This window comes from Pseudopipra pipra, chromosome 19 (assembly GCF_036250125.1).
Source record: "Pseudopipra pipra isolate bDixPip1 chromosome 19, bDixPip1.hap1, whole genome shotgun sequence".
Classification (NCBI taxonomy): Eukaryota; Metazoa; Chordata; class Aves; order Passeriformes; family Pipridae; genus Pseudopipra; species Pseudopipra pipra.
The window spans coordinates 9655637-9679774 of record NC_087567.1 but is presented as its reverse complement, the minus strand read 5'-3'; the positions used below and the strand labels follow the sequence as shown (position 1 = coordinate 9679774).

General features: G+C 40.9%; 1 protein-coding gene and 1 long non-coding RNA gene across 4 annotated transcripts in view; both read left to right on the top strand.

Annotated features, from left to right (window-relative positions):
* PRKCA (protein kinase C alpha) overlaps nucleotides 1–24138 on the top strand; it is a 145611-nt gene that overhangs the window by 101542 nt on the left and 19931 nt on the right. The window contains exons 9-14 of one of the 3 annotated variants that reach the window (XM_064676097.1): nucleotides 16123–16146; nucleotides 19461–19604; nucleotides 20357–20530; nucleotides 21455–21546; nucleotides 23150–23212; nucleotides 23444–23582. In XM_064676097.1, coding sequence (XP_064532167.1) covers nucleotides 16123–16146; nucleotides 19461–19604; nucleotides 20357–20530; nucleotides 21455–21546; nucleotides 23150–23212; nucleotides 23444–23582 — 636 coding nt within the window. Of the gene's footprint in view, nucleotides 1–9193; nucleotides 9224–16122; nucleotides 16147–19460; nucleotides 19605–20356; nucleotides 20531–21454; nucleotides 21547–23149; nucleotides 23213–23443; nucleotides 23583–24138 lie in introns of all 3 variants that reach the window. The other 2 variants (XM_064676096.1, XM_064676098.1) reach the window with 2 other exon arrangements.
* On the top strand, nucleotides 6–5128 carry LOC135424646 (uncharacterized). Its single transcript, XR_010435299.1, has 2 exons — nucleotides 6–3274; nucleotides 4307–5128. It is a non-coding gene; the product is annotated as an uncharacterized LOC135424646 (long non-coding RNA).

The window sequence follows — 24138 nt, the reverse complement described above, 5'->3', positions numbered from 1 at the left end:
GGGCTAAAAGCTGTATATTGCACTTATTTTTCACTTTATTACGAAATTTTTCACTTTATTCCAAAAAAGAAAGCCCGTTAAAACATACATATGGTTGAGTGCTACTGCTTCTGTTCCTGTGTCAGCACTGTGTGACTTTGGTTTCCTTGAAGATTGGACCAAATGGTTTAATTCAGCGGTGGCATCATTTTTCTGACAGTTCAGCTCCTGTGCTATGACACTTCTAAGTTGGTATTTTAAAATATGTTTTGTCAAGCATGTGTAATAATTTCAATATCTTCTAATACTTGCTGCAAAATCTTCCAGCCATTATCACTGGTATCTGCGTTATTTGACAAATGAAATTCTCAGAAACCACATATTTAGAATATTTAACAGTGTAGGTTCTTGTGTTTTAACAAAAGGCTTGTAATTATTACTGATAATTTAGAGTCTCATAATCTTTGCAGAAGTTTTTCATGTGAAATTCTGATCTCTGTAGCGTGGGTGAGGATGTTTTTAAGGACCAGAGGTGTTGGTAGTTGTGTATAGAAAAGAGAATCCAGAGAAAAGCAATGCTTTCCACAGTGTCCTGCCTTCTGTGGTGGCAACTGGAGGGGTTGGTAGCCACAAGCACAGTCTCATTGTACCATACAAAGGAGTAATTCCTTGATGATCACACTCAGCCAGCAACTCAGCCTCTTGTGACAACTACAGCTGAGACTTCAACTAAGTATTTGCTGACCACAAACCCCAGGAACAGGGCAGGTACAGCCTGGGGAGGGAGGGGGTTTGCTGATGGCTGTGCTGGATTCAGCTCATCTCCCTTGGCTGCTCTTCCAGCTGCTCACACAGTAATGAATTTGAAATATCCCAACCTGCACTGTTGATTCCCTTTTCCTGGTTGGACATTTCCAGCCCCAGCCAGGCTGTTTATCCAGAACGTGATTAATGTACCTGCTGTGCATAAACAAACACGCCTGCTCCTTTCAACCTGAAATGGCAATTTTTTATGTTCACCATCAGGCAGAATTCTCCATTGTTATTATAAAAGATGGGTTAACCCGAGAAAGTGAGGAAAAACAGCACATGTGCAACTTTCAAGGAAGAAAAAGAAAAGGTGCAGCAATTTCTTGTGAACGCATTTGGATCAGCTCCCATACTCCTGTCTGCAGCATGAACTATGATTTTTATTATACATTTGAGAAGTATTTCAATCTCCATTCCATTTTCCTTTCTTTACAATTGTGATCTGACCCGGTGTGATTTTATTTTGCTGCACTAGGTCATTTGCTGTTCAAGATCATATTTATTTTTTATCCTCCCTATGAAGAATAGCTTCAAAAGTAATTCTGTCCACCCCTTCCATGCCCCTGTGCATTATACAGAGCCTGGAACTGGTGTTTAAATATTGGTGATACAGGTATAGAAATCTACTTGGTTTTTCTCAGGTCAGAGACAGCATGAAGTCACTAAAATTGTCCACTTAAAAAGGTCAGGTATTATATGCAGTATGTTTGCATATTGAATTTACAACCTCTTAGGCTTTTTTCTTCGTGCTACAGTAAATACATTGGTTGCAGGAGAAACAGTCAGGGTTTATCTGTGTCCTGCAATGAAGTGGAGGAGAAATCCTGAGAGGTTGCATCGGGTAAAGCTACTGGACCTGGTCCCAGAAACAGCAGCTTCACATAGGGGCAGCTCTGCCTCAGAAATAATTAGTCTGTCTCAAAGTCTAATTAGTTCAGCCTCAGCACTGTGTATTTGGGGCTCTCCCTGTTCTGGGAGTAGCCTGGTTGTTGCTGTTTGAGTGACTGAATTAATCAAGGGAAGGGAATAGGTCTTCAGTGAACACAGTGTCTCCAGGAATGTGATTTCCCCAGGTGCCCAATGAACAGTTTTAAACCATAGTGATGATAAATGAGTGTGAACAAACCCTGTAATTATGAGGAGACCGAGGCTGGGATAATGCAGTGTTACATGGCAAAAGGATTCACGTTCACCCATTTGCCCTCTTGTAAAATTTACCACCCTGAGAAGGGGCAGAGGGAAGCAGGACCCTCCAAGTAAAATTCTTACTTGGTTTCAAGGGGCATCACTGTGATGGCATCTAAAAATTAGCAGCACAGATGTCTGAATGGTGGTATTTAACTTATTAGCTATTCTGGTGTGGCACATAAGTGGTGCTGACTCTGATCATCTTTTATCTTACTTCTGTTATCATTTATATTCTGGCTTACATAGGCATTTTATTTTAGGTGCCCTGTACTAAGGAACAAGTAGATAGCACTGAGAAATATGCTGCTATTTGGGATTTAATGACATCATCTAAATAAATATTGCCACTGTTCTAAAATCAGCATTGAAGCCTTGCAGGAAGAGGATCACAGATCTTGACTGCCATTTTGCTGGGGGAGTGAGTTTGTCAGGAACATTAAAATTATAGATAGATGTCTCAGTTTAATGAGACTGAAGTGTTTTGCTAAGGAGGATGACTTATGAGGAAGACCAAACTCCTCCCTCTAAGCACCTGTAAATCCGAAACTAAGAGGCTCCAATCGAGGAAGTCTGGAGAAAGAAAAAAAAAAATAACAGCCCTTTATTAAAGGATATATGTGTATTGGCAGAACAACAAAAGAACACAAAAAAACCAACCAAACAATTATCCTGTACCTAAAAATCCCCTTCAAAAGGAAGCAATTTGGTACTTTCTGCCTTTTGGCACAATTTTAACCACGGTGGGCAGGGGGTGTGTTGGGGTCTGGCGGTCGCCATGGGAGGAGCCGAAAAATGGAGATTCCCACACACACAACGAGAAGGGGAAAAAGAAAAGGGGAAAAAGGGGTTCTTCTCACGAAAACTCATGCTGGCTGTGGCTGGCTGTGGCCGGGATTTCCCCCTTTTTGCGTCGATGGGCACAAACCGCTGCCAAACACGGGAGCGGAGGAGGGAAAGGGCGACCTCGTCTCCAAACAGTTCCTCTGCAGATGGGTCAAGCCTCTCTGAGGAAATCTGAGCAGATCTGGGCTGGGGGCAGAACAGGGAGCAGGCAAGCCAGGGCCAGAAAACAGCCCGATGACCAGGCTGAGAACAAAACTACCTCGGAGCCTTTCCAACACACGCCTTGCCTGAGTTAAGGCAAAAGTGAAATAAATGCCAACATTTCCGAGGAGAGAAGAAAAAAAAAACCTCATCACCCCCTCCCCACATTCTTAGGAGGACCATCAGCAAAACATCAGGAAAGAAGACATTCATCCATAGCGATCTCCCAGCTGCAAGCAGGAGAGCAAGGCAGGTGAGCAGCTGGGAAAGATGGGGGGGAAAATATCCCAGGAACAGAAACAAAGCTTGGATTCTTTGCGTCGCCTTATGCGAAAGCAAAACCGAGAAGTGCCCGGACATAAATTAATGACACTTTTAGATTGGATTTTTTTACACCTACCTGATTTTCCAAGAGATGGGACTTTCCAAATAGAGACTTGGCAACGAGTCGGTGGTATGCTCTGTGAGCAAGCTGGACTTGGGGACTCTGCAGCTTGCAAACACTTAACTACGTGGGGTATGCTGATGGCTACTTTAAAAGCAGCTCAAAAAGAGACAGAAACTGTTGCAGCTCTGGACTCTAACCCCCCTGCTCCTCCTGTGACAGAGGACAAAACTAAGAGCACAGAGTTACCCTTTGAGGAGAAAAGCAGCTGCAAGCTGCCTTTTCACCCTCCTGGAAGAGGAATCTGACATTGACTCCGACAACTCTTCTGATCCGGGGTTAGACAAACAGGAACGAAAATTATCTCCTTTCATTAAAACCCAGAATGGGCACAGAAATATTTATGGAAACAAATGGGATGAATGCAGAGAAAAGGCTTTAGCAGCGGGTGATTGGGAATTTGTAACTGCCTGTCCTGTTATATATTGACAACAACCTCCTACATATCATAACCTGTCTTATGAGATGATAAAGGATTTACAGTAGTTAGTAAGAGAAAGCAGTATCTCCTCACCCCGTGTGTACTCCTTTTTAGAAGTGTTAAGTACTTCTTATGTGTTGGTTCTTCATGATTGGAAATGTCTCTTGAAAATGGTTTTAACAGCAACACACCCCCTTGGGAATCGCTGTACGACCGAATGGGACGAGGTAACTGTAGCAAACCCAAAATCAAGCAGCCAAAGCAGTGGTGTCAAGCCAACAAAGGGCTGAGATTCACGTGGTGCCAGAATCAACTGTACAGAATGAACGATTCCCCAACCATGCTCCTTGAGCCACAAGAATTAGGGATCTTGGGAACTTTACAAGCTACAACATGTTTCTATCTTAATTTTTTCACAGGTCCTCGCGCGAATCAACCCGAGCTTCACACCTCTCCCTTAGGGATTTATGCAAGTGCTTCTTTATGGTGTAACGAAACACTTAGCCAGGGTTTGTCCCTGGCAATAACCCAATAAGGTTACCTGATTTATTCGTGATTTGTGGGCAATGAGTATGGAAGAGCAACCCTGGAAAAGCCGTGGGGGGTCCCCATGCTTTTGGGCAACTAACACTATTTCACCCTAATGAGTTACCCTTGAACAGAACTCCACGCAGCAGAGGCAAAAGATCAATACTCCAATTTTCCACAAATTGTGACTCGAATATTCAATTCTGGAACTGACTGCAAAGATTCTTTTCTAGCCTTATAGCAGGCACATGCTTTAACCTCTCTAAATAAACTTGGCTGCTGGCTTGCAAAGGAAGCTAATGCTACTAGCTTAGCAATAAGTGCCTTACTAACCCATGTAGATTCAGTGAGATGTGGGGGATCGTGGACCAGAGCAGAACTTAAAGGGTTACCGAAGCAGAGGATGTTGCCAGAACGGAAGAAAATGTGGCAGAAGGTGGGAGGAAGTGTCTGCAATGTGCCTGGAACCAAAGGTTGTGTGACCCAGAACAAGAGGATGACTGAAGAAAAGAAGAAAGCACGTTGGAAGCTGATAGGTGTAAAGATGGACATTAGTTGTTGATGGGTAGAAATGTGCATACTGTAATTTTATAGGGCCGAGTATTTCTTGTTGATAGGTTGAAGATGCTTTGCTTTGCTCACAGAGCAGAAATGAAACTAATTCCTCTATAAATAGAGGCTTGAAGTAAATAATAAACAATTGTGACCAGCAAGGGTGTCCGTGCTTCAGTCGCTACAACCTCCCATTTAAATCAGAATTTTAAAAATATCTGCCTGCATCTAGATTTCAACAGACAGCCTTGAGACTGGGCCTCAAGCTCTCACTGGTTTCAAACTCTTTACACAATCCCATCACATCAATCTTAACATATCACTGTAATCACCCAGACTTCTTATTTAAATGTGGTTATTAGCCACACAAATCTCGTGGATATGCTGCTTCGCTTGCTGGACCTTCTGGCACAGATTCTTTAAGTCATTTATTCAGTGTAAATCTACCACAAAATAGCCATGCAAGATTATAAATAAATAATAATAGATTCAAAAATTCTCTTTGCTTACATCTGTAAATGAACAGAAGAAACCTGTTTGTCGTGAGAAGTTTCCTCATGGCCCATTCTGCCACCTCTGAACCAGCTGAAAAATTAACACCCAACTTCTGCCCTATCCAACAAATGGGACCAAATTTGGAAAAGAAAGAGTTGAAGAGGATGGTACTTTTTTACCTTTTTGATTTTATTGCCAGGATTTTTCTTATTATGCACAATGTGTTATCTGTATGAACTTGTGCATTATATAAAAAGTGAGGTGTGTTATGCAGGGGTGCAGTGCAGTGTTTTCTACACAACAAATTTTATTCAATCTACGTATTTTCTGGATCTCACCTCTCACTAGAACTTACAAATCCATTATCTGCTCATTTAGCAGTGTTATCAAATCTGTCCTCAGTGATTTATACGTGATACATCATTATTAATATTTAGAGATAAAAATATACTCCTGTAGGAAGTGGAGGCAGGAGAAAATCTGTCACTATTTTTCAGTTGGTTTTAACCTTTGGTTGTGAATTTTCTCTCTGGAATGGGATTATTTGTGGCCATCTCAAAATGCAACTCCCTCAGAATAATTGTAGCTGCTCCATAATTGTCCATGCTGAGGTTGCCATGGGAACTCCCAACAGTCCCAGGTGGCTCCATGGACCCAAACTAGCAAATCTTCTGACTGCAGCATCTACTCTTTGTTAGATACTCATTTTCTTCTTGCAGTATTTTACTAGGCAAAGAAAAAAGCAGAATATTGAAATAATGCAACCTTATGGTATTTTTTTTCTACCAGGTTGTGGTTTGGGCAGTAAGATGCTTTTGCTATTTAGAGCATCATTCCTTGGGGTGTTTTTTTGTATTAGAGGAAAAGAAATGGGTGAATTGTATAACTTCTATTGTAGAAAGTTTTTTCAGTTTGGTCAAGCCTTTTTTTCCTTTTCCTGCTTAGTAAAGCACTTCTTGATAGAATAATAATAGAATAATACTGGTTTAAAAGTAGGCTGGTGAGTTATTCTCTCTGTTCCCTTCTTTCCACATCACCAGCACGGGAAATGTTATTTAAAATAAAGCAGTTATGGTCCATTCAAATGATTTTTTTTAAATTAAACAAAGGCCAGAGCAGCTGTAATCCCTGACACGTGGACACATTTACTGAGCACAAGGTATCTTGAGTGATGGGAGCAGTGTGAGTCACTACACCCAGCTTTGGGGATTGGAGTGATCCGAGCACGTTGTTGCCGCTCCTAAAATCTTCATTTTAAAGCCTCTGTGGGGAAGACATGCAATGGTCCTCCTGGTGCATAATCTTCACATATCAAACATCTTCTTTTGTTCTAATTACTTCCTCTAGTGTAGCTCTGGGTGGGTTTCAGAGGAACAAAATTGTTCCCTTGGTTTCTGAGAGAGGCTGCTGTTCCCACTGGGGGGATCCGTGTGGGACCATTCAGATGGTGCTTCCCTGGGGACACAAATCCACATCCACCACCCAGGCCACCTCTGAGTGGTGTTTGTGCTCAAGATTTCAGCTGCCTTGACCCATGGCATTGCTGGTGGAGGCTGTACAGAAGCTGGACCTGTTGTGTCCTTTTCCAGCCTGCAACATAAGGGGAGGGAGCAGAGTCCAGAACAGGGTGGATTTCCAATCTGAGCACTGGAAGTGCTCAGTCAGTGGTGACATTTGGGTGACATCTCAGTGCTTCTAAACATAACTATTAGGATGATCCTAAAGAAAATGTCTTTTAAAGTGCCTTATCATTTGAAATATAAGAACAGGGAGGATGTGGAGCTTGGCCATCAGGCTCGGTTATAAATACCCGGGACCTCTCCAGTGACTCAGGAGCTGCAGATATTTCTGCTGCTGAGCTCCTCCAGGATGCAGAGCAGTGCTTTGTTTGACTAAACTTGTGTGTTAATCCTTGTGCAGACGTGAATTTACAAAGCAGTGCCCTCTCCCAGTCTGGATTTGTGCATGCAGAGCTCCCATGGATTTACACCACCAGGCCTCTGTTTGTGGCTGCACAGCTGGTGTTAAACAGAACCTGAAAATGTCCCCAGATTTCAAGGCACAATTAAAGCTTTCTGATGAGTTCTGTTGCTGTTATAGTCTAATGCTAAAGAAACCTCTTTCATTTATTTATCATTTCCTTTCTCAACACCAATACATCATCTCAGATTGTTTCACTGCAGGTCCTGCATTTCTTAGATCTTCAACACTCCCTTTAGTTTTAGTTTTTAAAGCAGTTTCTGGCTGCTTTATTAGAAAGGAGAAGGCCAGGACTGCCTTGATTAATCTGACATTTTCCTGATATTCACAGCAACTTTAGGTCAAAAGGACATTTTCTTTCTTTCCTTTAATCAGTGGCCAGAACATCCTAGAGCTGTCTTGATTCTGAGCTGGAGGCTGGGTGAAAATGTTGCAGTTGCACAGCCAGGGCCATAGCAGAAGACTCCAGGAACTGTTTCAGTAGCTTCTTAAAAACCCAATGAGTTTTCTAATTAAATTAATTAATTTTTCGTTCAAAAAAAAACCCAACAAAATAAAATAAACCCAACTGTAGAGGAACTTATGATTTTGTTAATTTGTGGGTTAAGTTCTCCAGGTCTCTCTGTAAAGTATTATAAGGGTTGTGAAGGAAACATTTCTTTGAAGTTTTTGAAGGATGGCAATGTTTTTGCCCCAGAGCTCTTATACTACAGTTACTTTACTCTTTTTTTTTAATAAATAAAAGATATGATCTCTTCCAATCTGTATCTAACCAATATAACTCCCATTTTGAAGCAATAACTGTAACTTCAGGCAGGTCAGGGAAGGTGACATGAAAAAGGGAAATAATGTTGCTGACACTTCAAATTGTGAACTACAAGATTAAATTTACTTTTCAGGAAACAGACAGTAAGCTACACTGAAATCATGACCAGCCAAAATATCACTGGCACATCAATCCACTCTCATTATGCCTATAGAGATATAAAAAGAAGAGCTGCTTTTTTTGGCCATGGCACTCATTCCTATTTTTAAATTGTGCATATTTAATCATTAGAGAATAGTTTGCAGCATTATAGAGATGCTGTTAGATGACTCCATCTGTTCTGTACTATAGTTTGGCATGGGGAATTCCCATATGCAGTTATCTGGAGGTTTCCCATCCACTCACCAGAGCTCAAACTAGAAAACTTGACATTTCTTAACTAGATGGCATAAATCTCTGCTCTCTGTTCTGATTTCCCTAAGGCTTTTCTCAGGCAGCGTGTTGTGATTTCAGGTGAAGAATATATGTAAAAAATCATATCGATGGGAGGGATTTCCTTATCCCTTTTGTAAAGGTTAAATGTGTGTTGCAGAACAAGGCAAAAAAAAACAAATCAAGAAACCCTTTAGTGCTGTGGCCCTGTCAGAGCTCACCAGCTGGTGAAGCCCGGGCTCCCCACAGCTGGACACACCTGGAGTGTTTCCCCAAGGAATGTCCGGTGCATGAGGGGGGAGGATGTGCCCAAAGCTGAGGAGCAGCTGTATGAGGACCTGTCCCTCGCTGTGCTTGTCCCTGCTCCTCCCTGGCAGGGTAATTAACACCAATTTATTTTTTTTTGTGTGGTTTTCCTGTGCTTAACAGATGTGTCCATTTTGTATTCCCGCTGCTGTGTCTGTATTTGTTTATTCTGCTACTAATTGTGGTTGCTTTGCTGTGCCAGCCCTTACTAACCAGGCAGTGTTTCTCCCTTTCCTGTCTCTTCCAGGACTGTCATGTAAATATCCACTTCTTCAAGGTAGTTTTGGTGTTCTCCTGCACCTTTCTCTTCACACAACCCTCTTGACTGATGTTTGAAGTTTATTAAGTTCAGTTTCATCCTCAGCATGTTTTAAGGATGCACTTGTTTTTCTCCCAGCTAAAGGTTTTCTTTAAAAAAAAAAATGGATTTGTCACAAAATACTCCCCAGATTAAGATTTTACTACCAAAAAGCAGTCATCCAACCTGAGCAGATGCAGTGTGCCTTTCTTTTTGAAGGAATGAGTTAAATGAATGCCATCTTCTCATGGAAAATGGAAAATGGTGCATCTTTAATTTGAAAGACATTCATGGAACTTTAAATGACTTTCACAGATCAAATAATGCTCGTGGTCACTGTATATTTAAATAGATAAATTTGCATACTACAGCATGCATGGTTTATGGTATAACATACTACATCTATTGCTCTATGTTATTTGGAGTATGCTATATCATAAGAGATTATTATATTATCATGTGCACAGATGCTCTAATAACTGAGATACCAATTCACCTGTTAACTTCCCATTTTGCTTTTTTCACTAATCACCACATCACTCAGTTATTGCCATAAAAGTTACATCTCAGCATTGAGAACATACATGTGTGGACTTTATATTTGCATGTATCTCTGATAAATTATCTTGCTTTATTACGGCAAAGGTCACTGACACAAATCACACTTGAAGTTTTATACATTGGTTAAGTTACAATTTGAATTAAAATTTGAAGCTCCTGAGCTGTAACTGTTTTAATCTAAGATTATTGAAGCCATTGTCATCTTCAAATAGTATTTTTACCGCTGAAGTTGACCTAGAGCAGTTTACATGTTACAGCTCGAATCTTAAAATACTTAATTTAAAAAACAAATGTTGTTTGAAGAGTTGTTTATATTATTAATGCATGATTTTAACAAATATTCTAATACTGAACCAGAAAAATCCAAAAATAAGACCATTTGTCACTGCCAGATATTTCCTAATGCAATAATCATTTGTCATGCAATCAATAACACTTTTTCTTAACCTTGATTCTTTATCTGATATCTCCATCTCAGAAAGGCCTGTGCAGAAGAGGACTGTCCTTCCTCAATCCTTTATACCTTTTCTTATTTGAGAATAAAACTGCATGGGGGTTTCATTGGTGAAACTTGTTTCATGCTGGGAAGTTGGAATTTTCTCTGTTTAAGTGTGTTTTTAAAGGAGAAAATGCATCTGGGATAAATATGAAGTTTTGTCATGTCATCTGTAAAATCCAGGCCTTGAAGTGCACTGATATAAACTGACAGAAGTCCTTGTCCATTCATGTTTCCACCACAGGAAAGCACCCAAAAAAAAAGGGCTGAGGAGTTTCCTACAGCTGCTGCTTCCCCAAAATTCATGTTTAGTGCTGGGGAATTATAAACATGAATTCCAGCAGAGCAAGCTGGCTCTCTGTTCTGATGGGGACGCTCAAGAATTCAGGTTTTTTCATGGAGGGGGTGGAGGAAAAAAAGCTTCCTTGTTTGTGATGTGTCTTTTCTCACTGAATCACTACGAGGAGAGGCTGAGGGAGCTGGGGCTGTTCAGCCTGGGGAAGAGGAGGCTCAGGGGAGACCTCCTCACTCTCTACAACTCCCTGAAAGGATGTCATAGCCAGGTGGGGGTTGGTCTCTTTTCCCAGGCAATGATCAGCAAGACAAGAGGGCATGGCCTTAAGCTGTGCCAGGGGAGGTTTAGGTTGGATATTAGAAAGAATTTCTTTACAGAGAGAGTAATCAGCCATTGGAATGGGCTGCCCAGGGAAGTGGTGGATTCTCCATCCCTGGAGGTTTTTAGGATGAGACTGGATGTGGCATCAGTGCCATGGGCTGGGAACCACGGCGGGGTTGGATCAAGGGTTGGACTTGATGATCTTGGAGGTCCCTTCCAACCCAGCTGATTCTATGATTCTATGATCATCCCAAATCCCCCCTGTCCTTGGGGCTGGCAGTGACTTGGCAGCGCTGACCTCAGCTCAGAGGCGTCACTGCCTCCTGTGGGACCATCACACGGCTCTGGGAATGATTGGGAGTGATGCTGGAGGTAATCACTTTATGTGGGGCTGCTGGGAGCTTGTGTGCCTGAGTGTGCAGGGTTGGAGTTGAAAGGAAGCAGCAGGAGCAGCTGAAGGAGGAAGGCTGTGTTCCCCAGGATAACGCCACAGTTCTGAGCTAGAAACCTGTAAAACACTCAAAACTGATTTAATAACGTCATAGCAGAGCTGGGGCTGCTGAGAGCGAGGTCAGGCAGCACAGAAAAACTTGGTTATGGAATAATCAGATGCTGGGAAGGATCACACATTTATCCTGCTGTTGTTCCGCTGCAAAGTGTATATTTAAATAGATTAGTTCTCAACATCGTGCAGAAAACATCTTCATCTTTTTGGGTGTGTGTGTTTGTGTGTGATAAATGGTTTCATAGCACCTTAAGATTTGGATACACAATTCCCAAGGCTTTAAAATCAGTCCTGGTCTGCAGCTTTGCATGCCTGGGGGGGGGGGGGGGGTTTGATTGCAGGGATTTGCTCTAGGATTAGGTAGAAAGTCCTTAAAAATTATTTTAGCACAGAATTTTATTATTCTTTGCCCATATTGAGATGAGTTTTATGCTTAAAAGCAAATTCCACACTCAAGATTGAAAACTAGCAGTAATTTGCATAATTAAAAAATGAAGGAGCATATATAAAAGCAATTCCTTTTTTGACACTTAGGGATTTGCTGTTGTAGCATCCTATTTGCTGTTTGGGGTTTTTATTAGCACTACCACAGGATACTTCTGCAAGAATTCTTGAATATTATTCCTAGGCAGCCTCTTTAATTACATTTCTCCTCGTTAGGCACCGCTCTGTTGCAGGGCAGAGCGTGTTTGGCAATAAAGGCAGAAAACAAAGTGGACTCAGGTGGCCACAGGATTATTAAACAGATTAAACATGTTGACAGTGCCAAATGGGGACTGGAAACTCTTCCCTCTCAAGATTTCACGGCTCACAGGCAGATCTATTCATTGTCCAGGGCAATATCCCCTCAAATTCCTATCTTAGGATAGATATATCCTTTTTCCAGTGACTGTCTTTCATAGTCATTTGAATTAGTTGCCTACATTTTCTAAGGGATATGTTTACCTCAATTTTTTGCCTGGCAAATTTGGGAATTTTTTTGAAATCACCTATCCAAGTACTTCATATAGTTTTAACTTCTATCCAGCGACACCAAAAAGTTAAAAAAAAATACTGAATCAATTGGAAAATTGAATATAAACCCCCCCAAACGAGGTCTGTTGGGGTGCTCGATGTTGTGTTAAACTGTTGTCTTGTCCTTTCAGATGCTCTTTTTGCCTTTATCCCAAGTAAACGTCCAATTAACAATGTGGAGCTGGAGAAAATAATTTCTCCTCAGAGCAAGAAACCACAAGAGGTCAGCAAAGAACAGAGAAAAGCTCCCAGAGCTGAGCTGGCTCCAGCAAAAAGCCTGAAAGGAAGGAAATCATCCACATTTTGTATGTGTATATTTAGAAATATATAAACCCAGTAAATTAAAAGCTGTTTTGATAACATTCATTTTTTCAGGCAAATAATTTCAATAAATTTACTGTTATTAACCAAAAGGGTAAATATGACACAAGTTTAAGGGAAACAGGAGAGGAAATGAGGAGAAAAGTAAATTAAAGACATAAAATAGTCCATATTTAACTCCCAGGTAGAGTTTTATCACCCTCCCCATTTATATTTTTATGAAACATCCCCTTTGCCTTCATGCCTTTTTCCTAGCAGTGGGAATGATAGGAATTTTTTCCTAACTATTTTTTTCAGTAACTAGTTTAGCTAATGAAGCAAAAATGCATTTTCATTTTTATAGATTGCACTTTTTACTGCTTAGGTCTTAGCTCACCACAGTGACATGACCACCATGAAAAATCTAATAGTGCAGATGAGCAGCTGTCTGCTTATTTACATGTCCTCAGTGTTGTCCTTGCTGCAGAGAAGTCTTGCTGGAGTGTAAATCCACCAAGGAATCCGTGGCTGAAAACCTTGTGGATCCTCGATGATGTCCCTGGTATCGCCTCTCCCTGCTTGTGTACTGCCATGTCTTGTGTGGGCATCTCCAGCCTCCTGCTCCTTTCTATATGGATAAATATGTGTATAGACATTAATTTCTGTGATTTAGTTCATCAGTTAATTTGGTTGTGACAGGGGTGAGAGTGCACCGTGTGATGGGAAAAGCCGCCGCCCTCGCGAGAACTTCTAACACCAAGGAGAGAAACACAAGAGCCAGACACTGTGTCCATGTTCTGTTTTATGGAAAATTTAGTGCAAAAGCAACTCCCAAGATTGCTCAGCACTGGTTTAGTAGGAAAAAATTGGCCAAGGAAGTTCCTTCCCTCTGTTGGCTTGAACAGTGAGGACACGAGCTGGGGTTGGACCAAGATAACGCCGGTTCCAGCCCCTCTCTGCTCAGAGCTGCTGGGCTGCTCCGTCAGCTGGAATTTAGGCTCTAACTTTCTCTGTTCTGTGTTGTTTCCATGACTACAAAACTCCCTGCTAATGATTTATAAGCTGGCATTAGGTTATGGTATTAAGATTAAACCTCGGTCTGGTGAAGTATTAGGTCTTGGCTGGGGCTTAGAAATGGACTCTGCTCGTTTCAGATTGTCAGCATCCTGATAATAATTAAGTGGTATAAACTAGGAAATTGATAGTCCATCATAGCATCTATAATTACGTGGAATTGGAAATGCAATAATGTAAGAAAGAAGCTGCCACAATGACAGAGAGAATTTCCCTGAATGGGAGGGTTTTTCCTCCAGATTTTGACTTGAGATTTATTGGATTTATTTACTTTATTAAAGGCTTGCTAACGCCTCAATCCACTGATCAAAATCCCCACTGACTGTACATGACTGGAAACCCGAATGGGTCCTCCCTTGGGACTTGGATAAATTGTTATTTCAGTTTTTCCATCCCTGGTATGAGCTTTGCTAGTTCTGTCAGTGACATCTTCTATGGTTTGTTTGAGTTCTGAGCTGCTCTGATGCTTCTTGTGCAGTGTCCAGGTAGTGACAGGCAGAACTGAGCATTAATTTCACACTTGCAGCTTCCTGGGCTGGAATAGTGAAACTGGAACGTTCCTTCCCTGCTTCTCATTATTCACTTTGCCATTTCTAGAAGTGATTTGCAGAGTGTCACCTGCTGCTCTGCAATGGCTTTGGGTTCATTTAAGAATTAAGAGCAGAAACCTTGGCTCAAGGTGGGGTAGAATGAGATGGCTGCTTCCATCACCCAGTGACATTTGAAGAGCATGTTGGGGTCTAGCAAAGAACTGATGAGAACTTGTTGCAGTGTGAGGAGCAGGAGTTTTGTTCAAATTTTGCAGAGGGATTAAATCACAGCAGGGGGACGTGGCTGCTCCATAGATCTCAGTTCTTGGGATGTAACACAGGTTCCCAGAGAAGCTGTGGCTGCCCCATCCCTGGAAGTGTCCAAGGCCAGGTTGGACGGGGCTTGGAGCAACCTGGGCTAGTGGAAGGTGTCCCTGCCCATGGCAGGGGGTGGAATGAGATGAGCTTTAAAGTCCCATCCAACCCAAACCATCTAAGATAAAGCCTGTGCAGTCAGTCCTTGGAATGCTGGCCCTCGAGCAGTCAAAGCTGGGAGTTTTGGAACAGAGACTGAGCAGTTCTGTGCTCTGTTGCTCCATCATTCATTCACTATTCCCAGCTGAATGCAACTGCAGGAGCAGAGCAGTGGCTGGTGTGTGGAACCTGCTCTGAAGATGGGGAGGGGATGCTGCTCCATGTGGAAGCACAGCTGGGAGTCTCCAGAGGACTCTGCTGCTGGGGGAGCAAAGCTCTGGATTTCCCTCCTGGGCAGGTGTCAGTGGAGCAAATCCCAGAGGGATGGGCTGGGTGTGGCTGCACCTCTGCACACGTGATGAGAATTCAGCACTGCTGTTAAATATCTTTTCATTTATCACCTTCTCCTCTCGGAAATTTGGTCCCAGGGATGATCCTGTCGGCATCTGGGAACTCACTGAGAGTGAGTTGCCCTGACAACCGAGAAACACCTCCCCTAGTGAGCGGCACACGGAGCCTGCTCTTGGCTTGATTATCTCTTCCTGGGAGATGATGTGGGTTTCTCCCTCCTGGAGCTGTGCTTGGGGGATGGCAGGGGGTGGCTGCAAGTTTGGGCAGGTTTGGCTCCTGGTTCCATGTGGGAACAAAGCCAATCTCACCGAGCTGAGTGTTGCAAACAGCAGCAGGGGAGAAGTGGTGGAGGTGGGTGATACAAGGTGTTAAAGCAGTAACATCATGTCAGGTAGTTCATTACACCAGAGAGACCCAGGGTAGGAAAGTGAATTGTGTATGTTGTTTTAAATTCTTCACAAGTTTTATTGTTTGTTGGCTAATGTGGAAAATTAACAATTCGGTCTCTTTTTGCTCGTAATTCGTAAGATTCTCTAATATAGATGTAACTGGAGGGCAGAAGAGCCAATGTTCAGATTTATTGTTTTGTCCTATTAGAGTTCCTTCACAGTGAGAAATCAGAAAGAAAGTTATGGAAAGAGTCAATGAGAATATATATTGTGATTAAAAATTCACTGCAATGATGAATTCCTATTCCCTAAATCACTTCTGTTTCTTCTTTGCATCACACTTCTCATTAAGTTTTGGAAAGATTTTTTTTCATATTTAATTATATGTATAATTGTTACTCTTAGATTAAATATAAATTTTTACTGCAAAACCTGAGATATCTTCTCCAAAAAGCACATGTCAAATTCCAAGAGACTCTCCAATGTAACACACTGTAATATCTGTAACACTCCGTGGAGAAGTGAATTTGGGCTGAATATATAAGTTATTTCTCACCTGTGGTTTCAGGGTAAAAGAACTGGCCGAGATAAGGTGCGTCCAAACCAGAGGAAGTAAGATGATGTGCATGTCTTGTTTTCTTTTTAGATTAACTTTTCTGCTCCCAGTGCAGACTAATTTCTCTTTAACATTCTGTTTTCCTGGTTGGTTTGCTGCAAGCTGGCTTCATTGTAACAATATTGTGGTTTTGTCCAAGATAATAATAAGCCAAGCAGTTGGAATGTAAATTGAAAATTAACCCAGGGCCTGAGATGCCATCTTCAACTTCAGCAAGTTTTAATATCCATAAAAAATAAGGGGGGGAATTCAGGCAGGATTCTGCGATCTTCTGTTTTAGTCATGGTAGGAAAGGCAAAATATCATTGCTCTTTTCCAATAAGCTTTTATGAATCATTTGAGTTTATGTCCCTTCTGTAGCTGCAAAACTGGTTTTGCTCTGGCAATCTGGAAGAGTGTGTTGGCTGCATGGCATTTTCCCTCTGCAATAGTCAAGATGTTTCAGATACAAAGCTCATTGTGGAGCTCAGTGAAATGTGTGGAAATTCCCACTGTGTTTTCACTAGGACCTTGAGACAAAAAGCAGTAAAAGGAATTCATATTCTAAATGTGAAAAACTGTTTTGCATGCTCATAAACAACTGGTCGGTGGCCGGGCTGAAGGGGAATAAGGACCTTTGATAAGGATGTGACCATTTAACAAGGTCAGTTAATTAGGCAGTCCCACTCTGGGGTGTGTGCTTTTGTTGAGTCAGCCTGGTTGTTCTCCAGCATTTCATGGCATTCCATGTTCCCAGGCTTCCTTACACAAGGTTTGCAGCAGGATTCTCTCTTTATACCCACCAGTGCTTGTGCAGTGTGATAAACAGGATCATCTCCTTCCCTTGCCACGGGTCACTCACAGCTCAGCACAGTCCAGCAGCTCCTGCCTGTGCTGACCTTCTGCCTGGACCAGGCAGCACAGAGCCCCCCTGTTCTCCTTAAAAAATCCACCATATGGAAAAAGAAATTGTCAAATTGAGGGTGACATCTAATTTAAAAAAGGATTAAAAGAAGTGAGAGGAGCATGTCTCTGTTGCTCGTTGAATCTTAAGTGTTGCCTTGCAAAGATACAGAGAGGCCTTGGCTGGGTTCTTGAATATTATTTTAAGATCCTGCCTTCAGATCCTGACAACTCCATCCCAAAAAAGTGAGTTCAGTGCCTCCAGCTCTGGGGCCAGCAGCAGGCACAGGAGCCTGCTGGTGAACCTGCCATGCTTTCCTTTGGGAAATGTGCTGGAAAGACGTGGTGCCCGGGATTGCAGCGCTGCCGAGAGCGCTCCCTGCCTGCACGGCAGGTTTGTACCCCAGAAAACAAATGGCCTTGGAACAAAATGTGATTTGTTGTTTCAAATTCTGTATTTTTTGAACAAGCTGCCAATGACCTGCCCAGTGGGTTTAAAGTACAAGACATAAAGCTGGTTGTTGTCCATTCAAGACCTGATTTGGATCTCCAGTACCCGGTGAAAAGGCGGATATTGAAATTGCTTTTTGTATCACAAAAGCAAGATCTTTATCTGAGATCCCATGTGCCAGAGCATCACAAAGTCATGGCCAGCAAAGCTGCTCCTTTGAACCACTCCTTTGTACAAAGAAAGGATATTTGGATTTTTCTTTTTTTTTTAAACTTGTTTGCTTATGGCTCAATCTTGTATTGTGGCCTCTGTCCTGCCAACGTGCTCCATCACAGCCCCTGGATTTGTCCCAGCAGCTGGATCTGCCGTGGGATCATCCCTTGCAGGCTCAGGGATTTAGGCTGACACCCAGGACTGGCTCTTCCTGAACATTTGCACAGCACATGATGCTCATCAGCATCTCCAAGTGCTGCTTTCACGCAAACAAATAATAACATTGGTGGGAAAAAAAATCCACATTCTAAGCTGTAATACAATTTTTTAATAAAGAGATCTGAACTTCCAAAATTCCTATTCCTGTAGCAGGGTATAAGATTTTCTGTGCTCATAAAGTCACAGGAAGAGTCATCCAAGCTGAATATGGTTTTCCAGTGGCATGTGGGGTTTTTGTCAGATGATCATTTGACATTACTGCCTGCAGGAGTAGAGAGCTGCAGTCCATGAATTGAGTCATCCCTTTCAATCTTATGGTTTTAAACTTGTCTGGGGAGGGCAAAGTTTGTAACTTCCACTTTCCAGTGAGGCTGCCAAAGGTGTTTGCCAGGCCAGGCTTTTAGAGTGATATATTGTGTGGTTTTGAATAAACTTTAATTTCTGTAATTTTCTTTATCTGTAAACCAGTGATAATATACAAATACTGTCCTTTTGCAGCACAGTGAGAAAAGTAGTTACCCTGAAATATCAAACACACATCGATGGCACAGAGTAAATTAACCCTGTTAGAGGTTCTTAACCAGTCCAACAACCAGACATGGGGAAAGCACTTATATCCCAAAGCATTATTAAACCTTCTTGGCTTTGCTTCTGCTGGTATATGGGATTATTTTGAGAAAAAAAAAAAAGAGATATTATCTTTTAGCCTGCATTATCTTTTGGTGAGTCTTACTTTTTTCTCTTCTATTAACTTTGAGATTTGAAATGCAACTTGAGCAATTACATGGTGTCTTATGTGAAATACTGAGATTGTTCAACCTTTTGTAAACCAGACTGTCTGAGCAAGGCAGAGCCCTTGGATGTAATATTCCCTTTCCTCCCTTTTCCAGATCAACCCTTGATTGAAAATCAAAGTTGATTGTATTGCTGGTTTGACAGTGGCCATGTTCATCTGCATTAATTCTCATGCATTGTGTTATTTTTAATGTAGGTTATTTTTCTTATTGCATGTCTAAATTTTCCTAACTCTTGCTATGCAGTGACTTGAAGAATTACATTTGAAAAGAGAATGTATTGAAGAGATTGTTTAAGTCCTAAAATACCCTGTGTAGATTATAGCATGGTATTTTTGGAAAGCTTTTTTTTTTATTTTATTTGTATTTCAAAACAAAAGCACCAGATAAGCTGCTTTTGGCATGAAAATAAGTGATCTCTTTTCCCTTTGTTTTTGGGCTTTGCTTTGGTTTTGCTCTTTTAACCAGATAAGTACCCCTGCTTTATCTGGTTATACATGAACAGTTTCCTACTTTAACCCCCTCAAGAGTGCCAAAAGTGTTGTTGGGATGGGTCTTTGAAGATGTGTCTGTGCACATTTTGTTATGCAGCCTCTCTCCTGGGAATGCCACCTCAGCCATGGTCCAATTGTAACCTGCACCCAGCGATCCCTCCCGCCAGGAAAACTGGGCTCTTCTTCTTCTTCTTACTTCCCTGTTTCTGTGTGTGTATGTGTGTGTATGTTCTTCAGAAAGCCAAACTTGGGCCAGCTGGTAACAAAGTCATTACTTCAACAGAAGACAAGAGCTCAAGTGTGCCATCCAACAATCTGGACAGGGTCAAGCTGACAGATTTCAACTTCCTCATGGTTCTTGGAAAGGGCAGCTTTGGGAAGGTAGGAATTCTTTATAATTATTCCACTCCCGTTCCTTTTTCTTTTTTTGTTGTTTGTTTTTTTTTTACCTTGAGGAGGAATTAATGAATAATTCCCTGAGAAGCAAAAGCCAGAGTCAAAAGGATGTGCATTTTTGAGGGAGGATCTCTTAACAGGGAGCATGGTGGTTCCCTAAGGACTAGAGGGCTTCAGTCCTGACTGGCAATTTTCTTGAAAAAGTAAAAATAAATTATAAAAGACTGTTGGGCAAGATGTGAGAAACAGTTGCTGACTTTTAGATCCTCACTTCTTGGCAGGTTCAAGGAAATCAAGTTTACTTTTCTGGCTTTACTACCCAGGTCACTGTGCCAGTTCTGGAAGTCACCAACATTGGTAAGGCTGGACATTGGGGAAAAACCAGGAATAGTGTGTATAGTATATATTTGAAATCCATTAGTTGAAGGAACAGGCTGCTATTTTTCTGTCTGTTTGAACATCACTTCTGTGATAAAGTGCCCTTTACTGAAGAAGTCCCCTGGGACTTAACATTTTATCAGCCCTTCAGCAACGTGCCTGTGATCAACCAGAGGGTTTTGGCACAGGCTGTGCCTGAAATGATGGTACAGCTCATTGCAGCGGGTGAGTAATGACCATAATTTTGGAGTTTTGATCAGATTAGTCCATACCAATAAAAGGAAAAGCTGGATTGCCATCTCTACAAATCTTGGGGCTTGGCTTGGACGATTCTGAGCCCGTTGTTTCTCTCGGTGCAGGTGATGCTGGCAGACAGGAAGGGGACAGAGGAGCTCTATGCAATCAAAATCCTGAAGAAAGATGTGGTGATCCAGGATGATGATGTTGAATGTACAATGGTTGAGAAACGAGTCCTGGCACTGCAGGATAAACCCCCGTTCCTGACACAGCTTCACTCCTGTTTCCAGACAGTTGTACGTGAGCTCTCTCTTCCCACCCTGTGTTTTCCAGACTAAATGATCGTGGATTTTAGCACTTCAGTGACATTTATTATCATCCAACCCATACATCATAGCATAGAAAACAGTGAAGAAATACCACATGTAATTACCCGTTGTATTTGAAATATAAAAACTAGGTTTAAAGATTTTTCCTCTGAGTCATTCCAGCTGACCAGGGTGACAATTGCTAAATTTCATCCTGTGTGGTTTCTAAGTCAGAGCCTTAAGCCCACCTTCCCAAAGGTTCCTAAATACTTTTAAGGATTTGAGGTATTTCCCAACCTAAATGATTCTGGGATTCTGTGAAAAAGGCCAGATCCCCTCAGCTTTCACAGCACAATTGTCTGTGGTGTTAAAAGCACTTTCAAACTCTGTTTAATGTCTACAAATCCCTGAGCAGAAAATGGCCTGAATGCAACCAATTTGCAGACATAATCACAAGAAACCATCACCTTTTTAATAATAAAAAAATCTATATTTTTAATACCTCCCATCTTCCAAAGGAAAACTCATTAAGAAGGTTTAGAAATGGCCTCAGAGCAGGAATTTTCAACTACCTTTGATTTTGTTTGTTTAGTTTTTATTAGAGACTGATTTTTCAAACAGAGCTATCTTTGTATAATTCATGTGACCATTGTAGACAAATAATATGTAAAAGTGCACCACTAAAATTGACAAATCTTGTCAGATCTCCTCAGTCATTTACTCCTGCAGGTTTTACAAAACTTTCCACTTCCATTTATCGATCTATCGATTTTGCAGGAATGTACAACCAGTCCTAATAATCCTAAAAGCTTTATAATAACATACCAGTGACTTTTTTTTTTCTGCTGATCAATGAATATCTAATACATTTCCTCTAATGTATTTCTCTGTGTCTTCACTGCTTTGTCCCAGGACCGGCTGTATTTTGTCATGGAGTACGTGAATGGTGGGGATCTCATGTATCACATCCAGCAAGTAGGAAAATTTAAGGAGCCACAAGCAGTGTGAGTGTTCACATTCATATATTTAAATCATGTCATCCTCATTATCTTATACTCTAAGAGGATTTGGTTTCTTCCTCTTCCCAGGCTCAGTAGGAAGTCTAAGCTGGCCTTCTTTGATTGTGCTTTTAAGGCCCAAAAGCTGAAGTTCATGTTAAAAATGTTTGCACAAATAGGCCAAAGGTATCTGTGCCTTTATTCCAAAACAGAGCACAAACAAAAGCACACAGTGCCTACTTGAAAAGTGACAAGAATTTAACCAAGGCAGCAGGAAATTAAAGCTGTTACTTGGCATTCTGGTGTTGTTTTTAAAAGCAAATATTAATAAAAAGGTGAGTGGAACATTTCAGTCTGAATTAGTGTTCTAAGGAAAGGCAGCACAAATAGACTCAGCACTGCAATATAAATAAGTTTATACAAGATAAATGCAATTTATAGCTTATAAGAATTTCTGTGATATATTTGCAAGGAGTTAATAAATTATTAGAAGTTGTTTATGTACATGATCCCTTTTAGGTAATTGTACATCTGGCACATCACTGAGCAGCTGATAATGATCTATAGCACATTCAAGTGTGAATAGATCCAGCAGTACCACGTTAGTCATGCTTATAACATCTCCTCATCACTTATTAGTGTTCCTTGAATCATTTACCAATGAAACTTTAAAAGCAAGGGTGACCAACTGTTTTAAGAATTCAGTTAAAATAACTTCTCATCTCGATTTAAGCAACCAGGGCTCATTTAAATGAGAGGCCTTCTAAATATAAGTATTTCAGAATCAGAAAAATATTTTAACAACTCCCTGAAGAAAAACTAGATGGTGTCAGATCATCTTTGACTCCCAGCTAATGTAACATGCCAACACTTAACAAAATCTGTGGTGCTTTCTGACAGCTTCTGCCTGTGCAGCATCTTCAGCACACGTGTTCACCAACACCTCTGATCAAGTGTTGCAGAGCTCAGCCTTCCTCTCCCTTATGCTAAGCCTAAAAATTAATCTCATCTTTAAATAATCCTCTTGCATATAATTTCCACAGCAACCAGCTTCAAACAGCCATCAATATTATATATCTTTTAACTGCATTCGGCAATTATATTTTATATGGTAATCGTTTTAATTAGCTTCATGTAATTAATCCATTAACAGCCTGTGTAAAGGAATACTATTTCTGCAAATTATTTCATGCCATATGAATTGCAATGTACATTGAGCTGCATCCTGAATTCATCAATATGTGATTAGAGATAAGGATCTTTGCAGCAGAGTCAGATCGGTCCAGAAAAAAAAATGCTGTGCTCCAGCTCCACCATTTTTTGTTGTCTAGGGAGACATTTTCAATATTATTTTTTTAAAATTCTGCATTATTTTATCATCAAACACTCAAAATGTGTCTGTTAAGGTCCAGTCGAAGTGAGATGTCTTTTATAGCATCTGCCCGTAATACATATTTTTATACTCTTACATATATACACACTATAAATTATGTATTTCATATGCTATAATGCTATCATTATTTACCATGATGCACATCCAAATGATTTTGTCTGAAGGAAATAACGAGGCAGTAAGAAATCTGTTGTGGGTTTTTTTTTTTCCACACAGGTTCTATGCAGCCGAGATCTCCATTGGGTTATTCTTTCTCCACAACAGAGGGATTATTTATAGGTGAGTATAATCTGACATAAGAAATTCTGAACGATTTTTAAAAACCTGAATGAATCAGTTTCTTTAAAGTTTTGGTGTATTTTTAAAACACTGTATAAAAAGCCATCAGTGTGGGGCTCTTTTTGCTGTGTTGGTGCTGGTGAGGAGGAAACCAAAGCCCCGGTTTTACCTGAGCTTTCTGACACTTGTTGATCCTAAGCATTAACATTAAATTGCTGTGATTCTTCATAGAGATCTGAAATTAGATAATGTGATGTTGGATTCAGAAGGACACATTAAAATTGCTGATTTTGGAATGTGCAAAGAACATATGTTAGATGGAGTAACAACCAGGACCTTCTGTGGCACTCCAGACTACATTGCACCAGAGGTAAATATTGACCATTTCAAGAACCTTTTAGTCTCTCAAATGGAAATTGTCCCTACACAAATTGTACACCATGGGTTTGGATAGCTGGAACTCTGGATTCTCTGTGGATGGTACCATTATCCTTCTGCAGGTATATTGAATATCTTTATGAATTGATGCAATATTGTCAATAAGACTTCGCTATTCTAAAAATCTAATTGATTGAAAAACTTTTGATGAGATCAGTGCTTCAGCTTTGGTTCATACTAAAAAAAGACAGGCTCAGCACCTTGTGATTTTAAATTTGTAGGCTGGAAATGTTATTAAACTAAACTTTACAATTTGTAAAGTCATAGAAACTTCCTGGATGGTGCTGAGGTTGTTGCTGAGGTCAGCAAATACTTCACTGGGAGCAAATTTTGCTTCTTTAATGTATTTCTCCATAAGTTCTCACAGCTGCCAAAATGCATTTATTTAAAGCACTGTTTGGCATTTTCAGGAAATCACAAACCACTCAGTGAGTTTTGGGAAGGGACTCTTGAGGTCTTGAAGCTTCTCACTGACCTCTCTGTAAAAC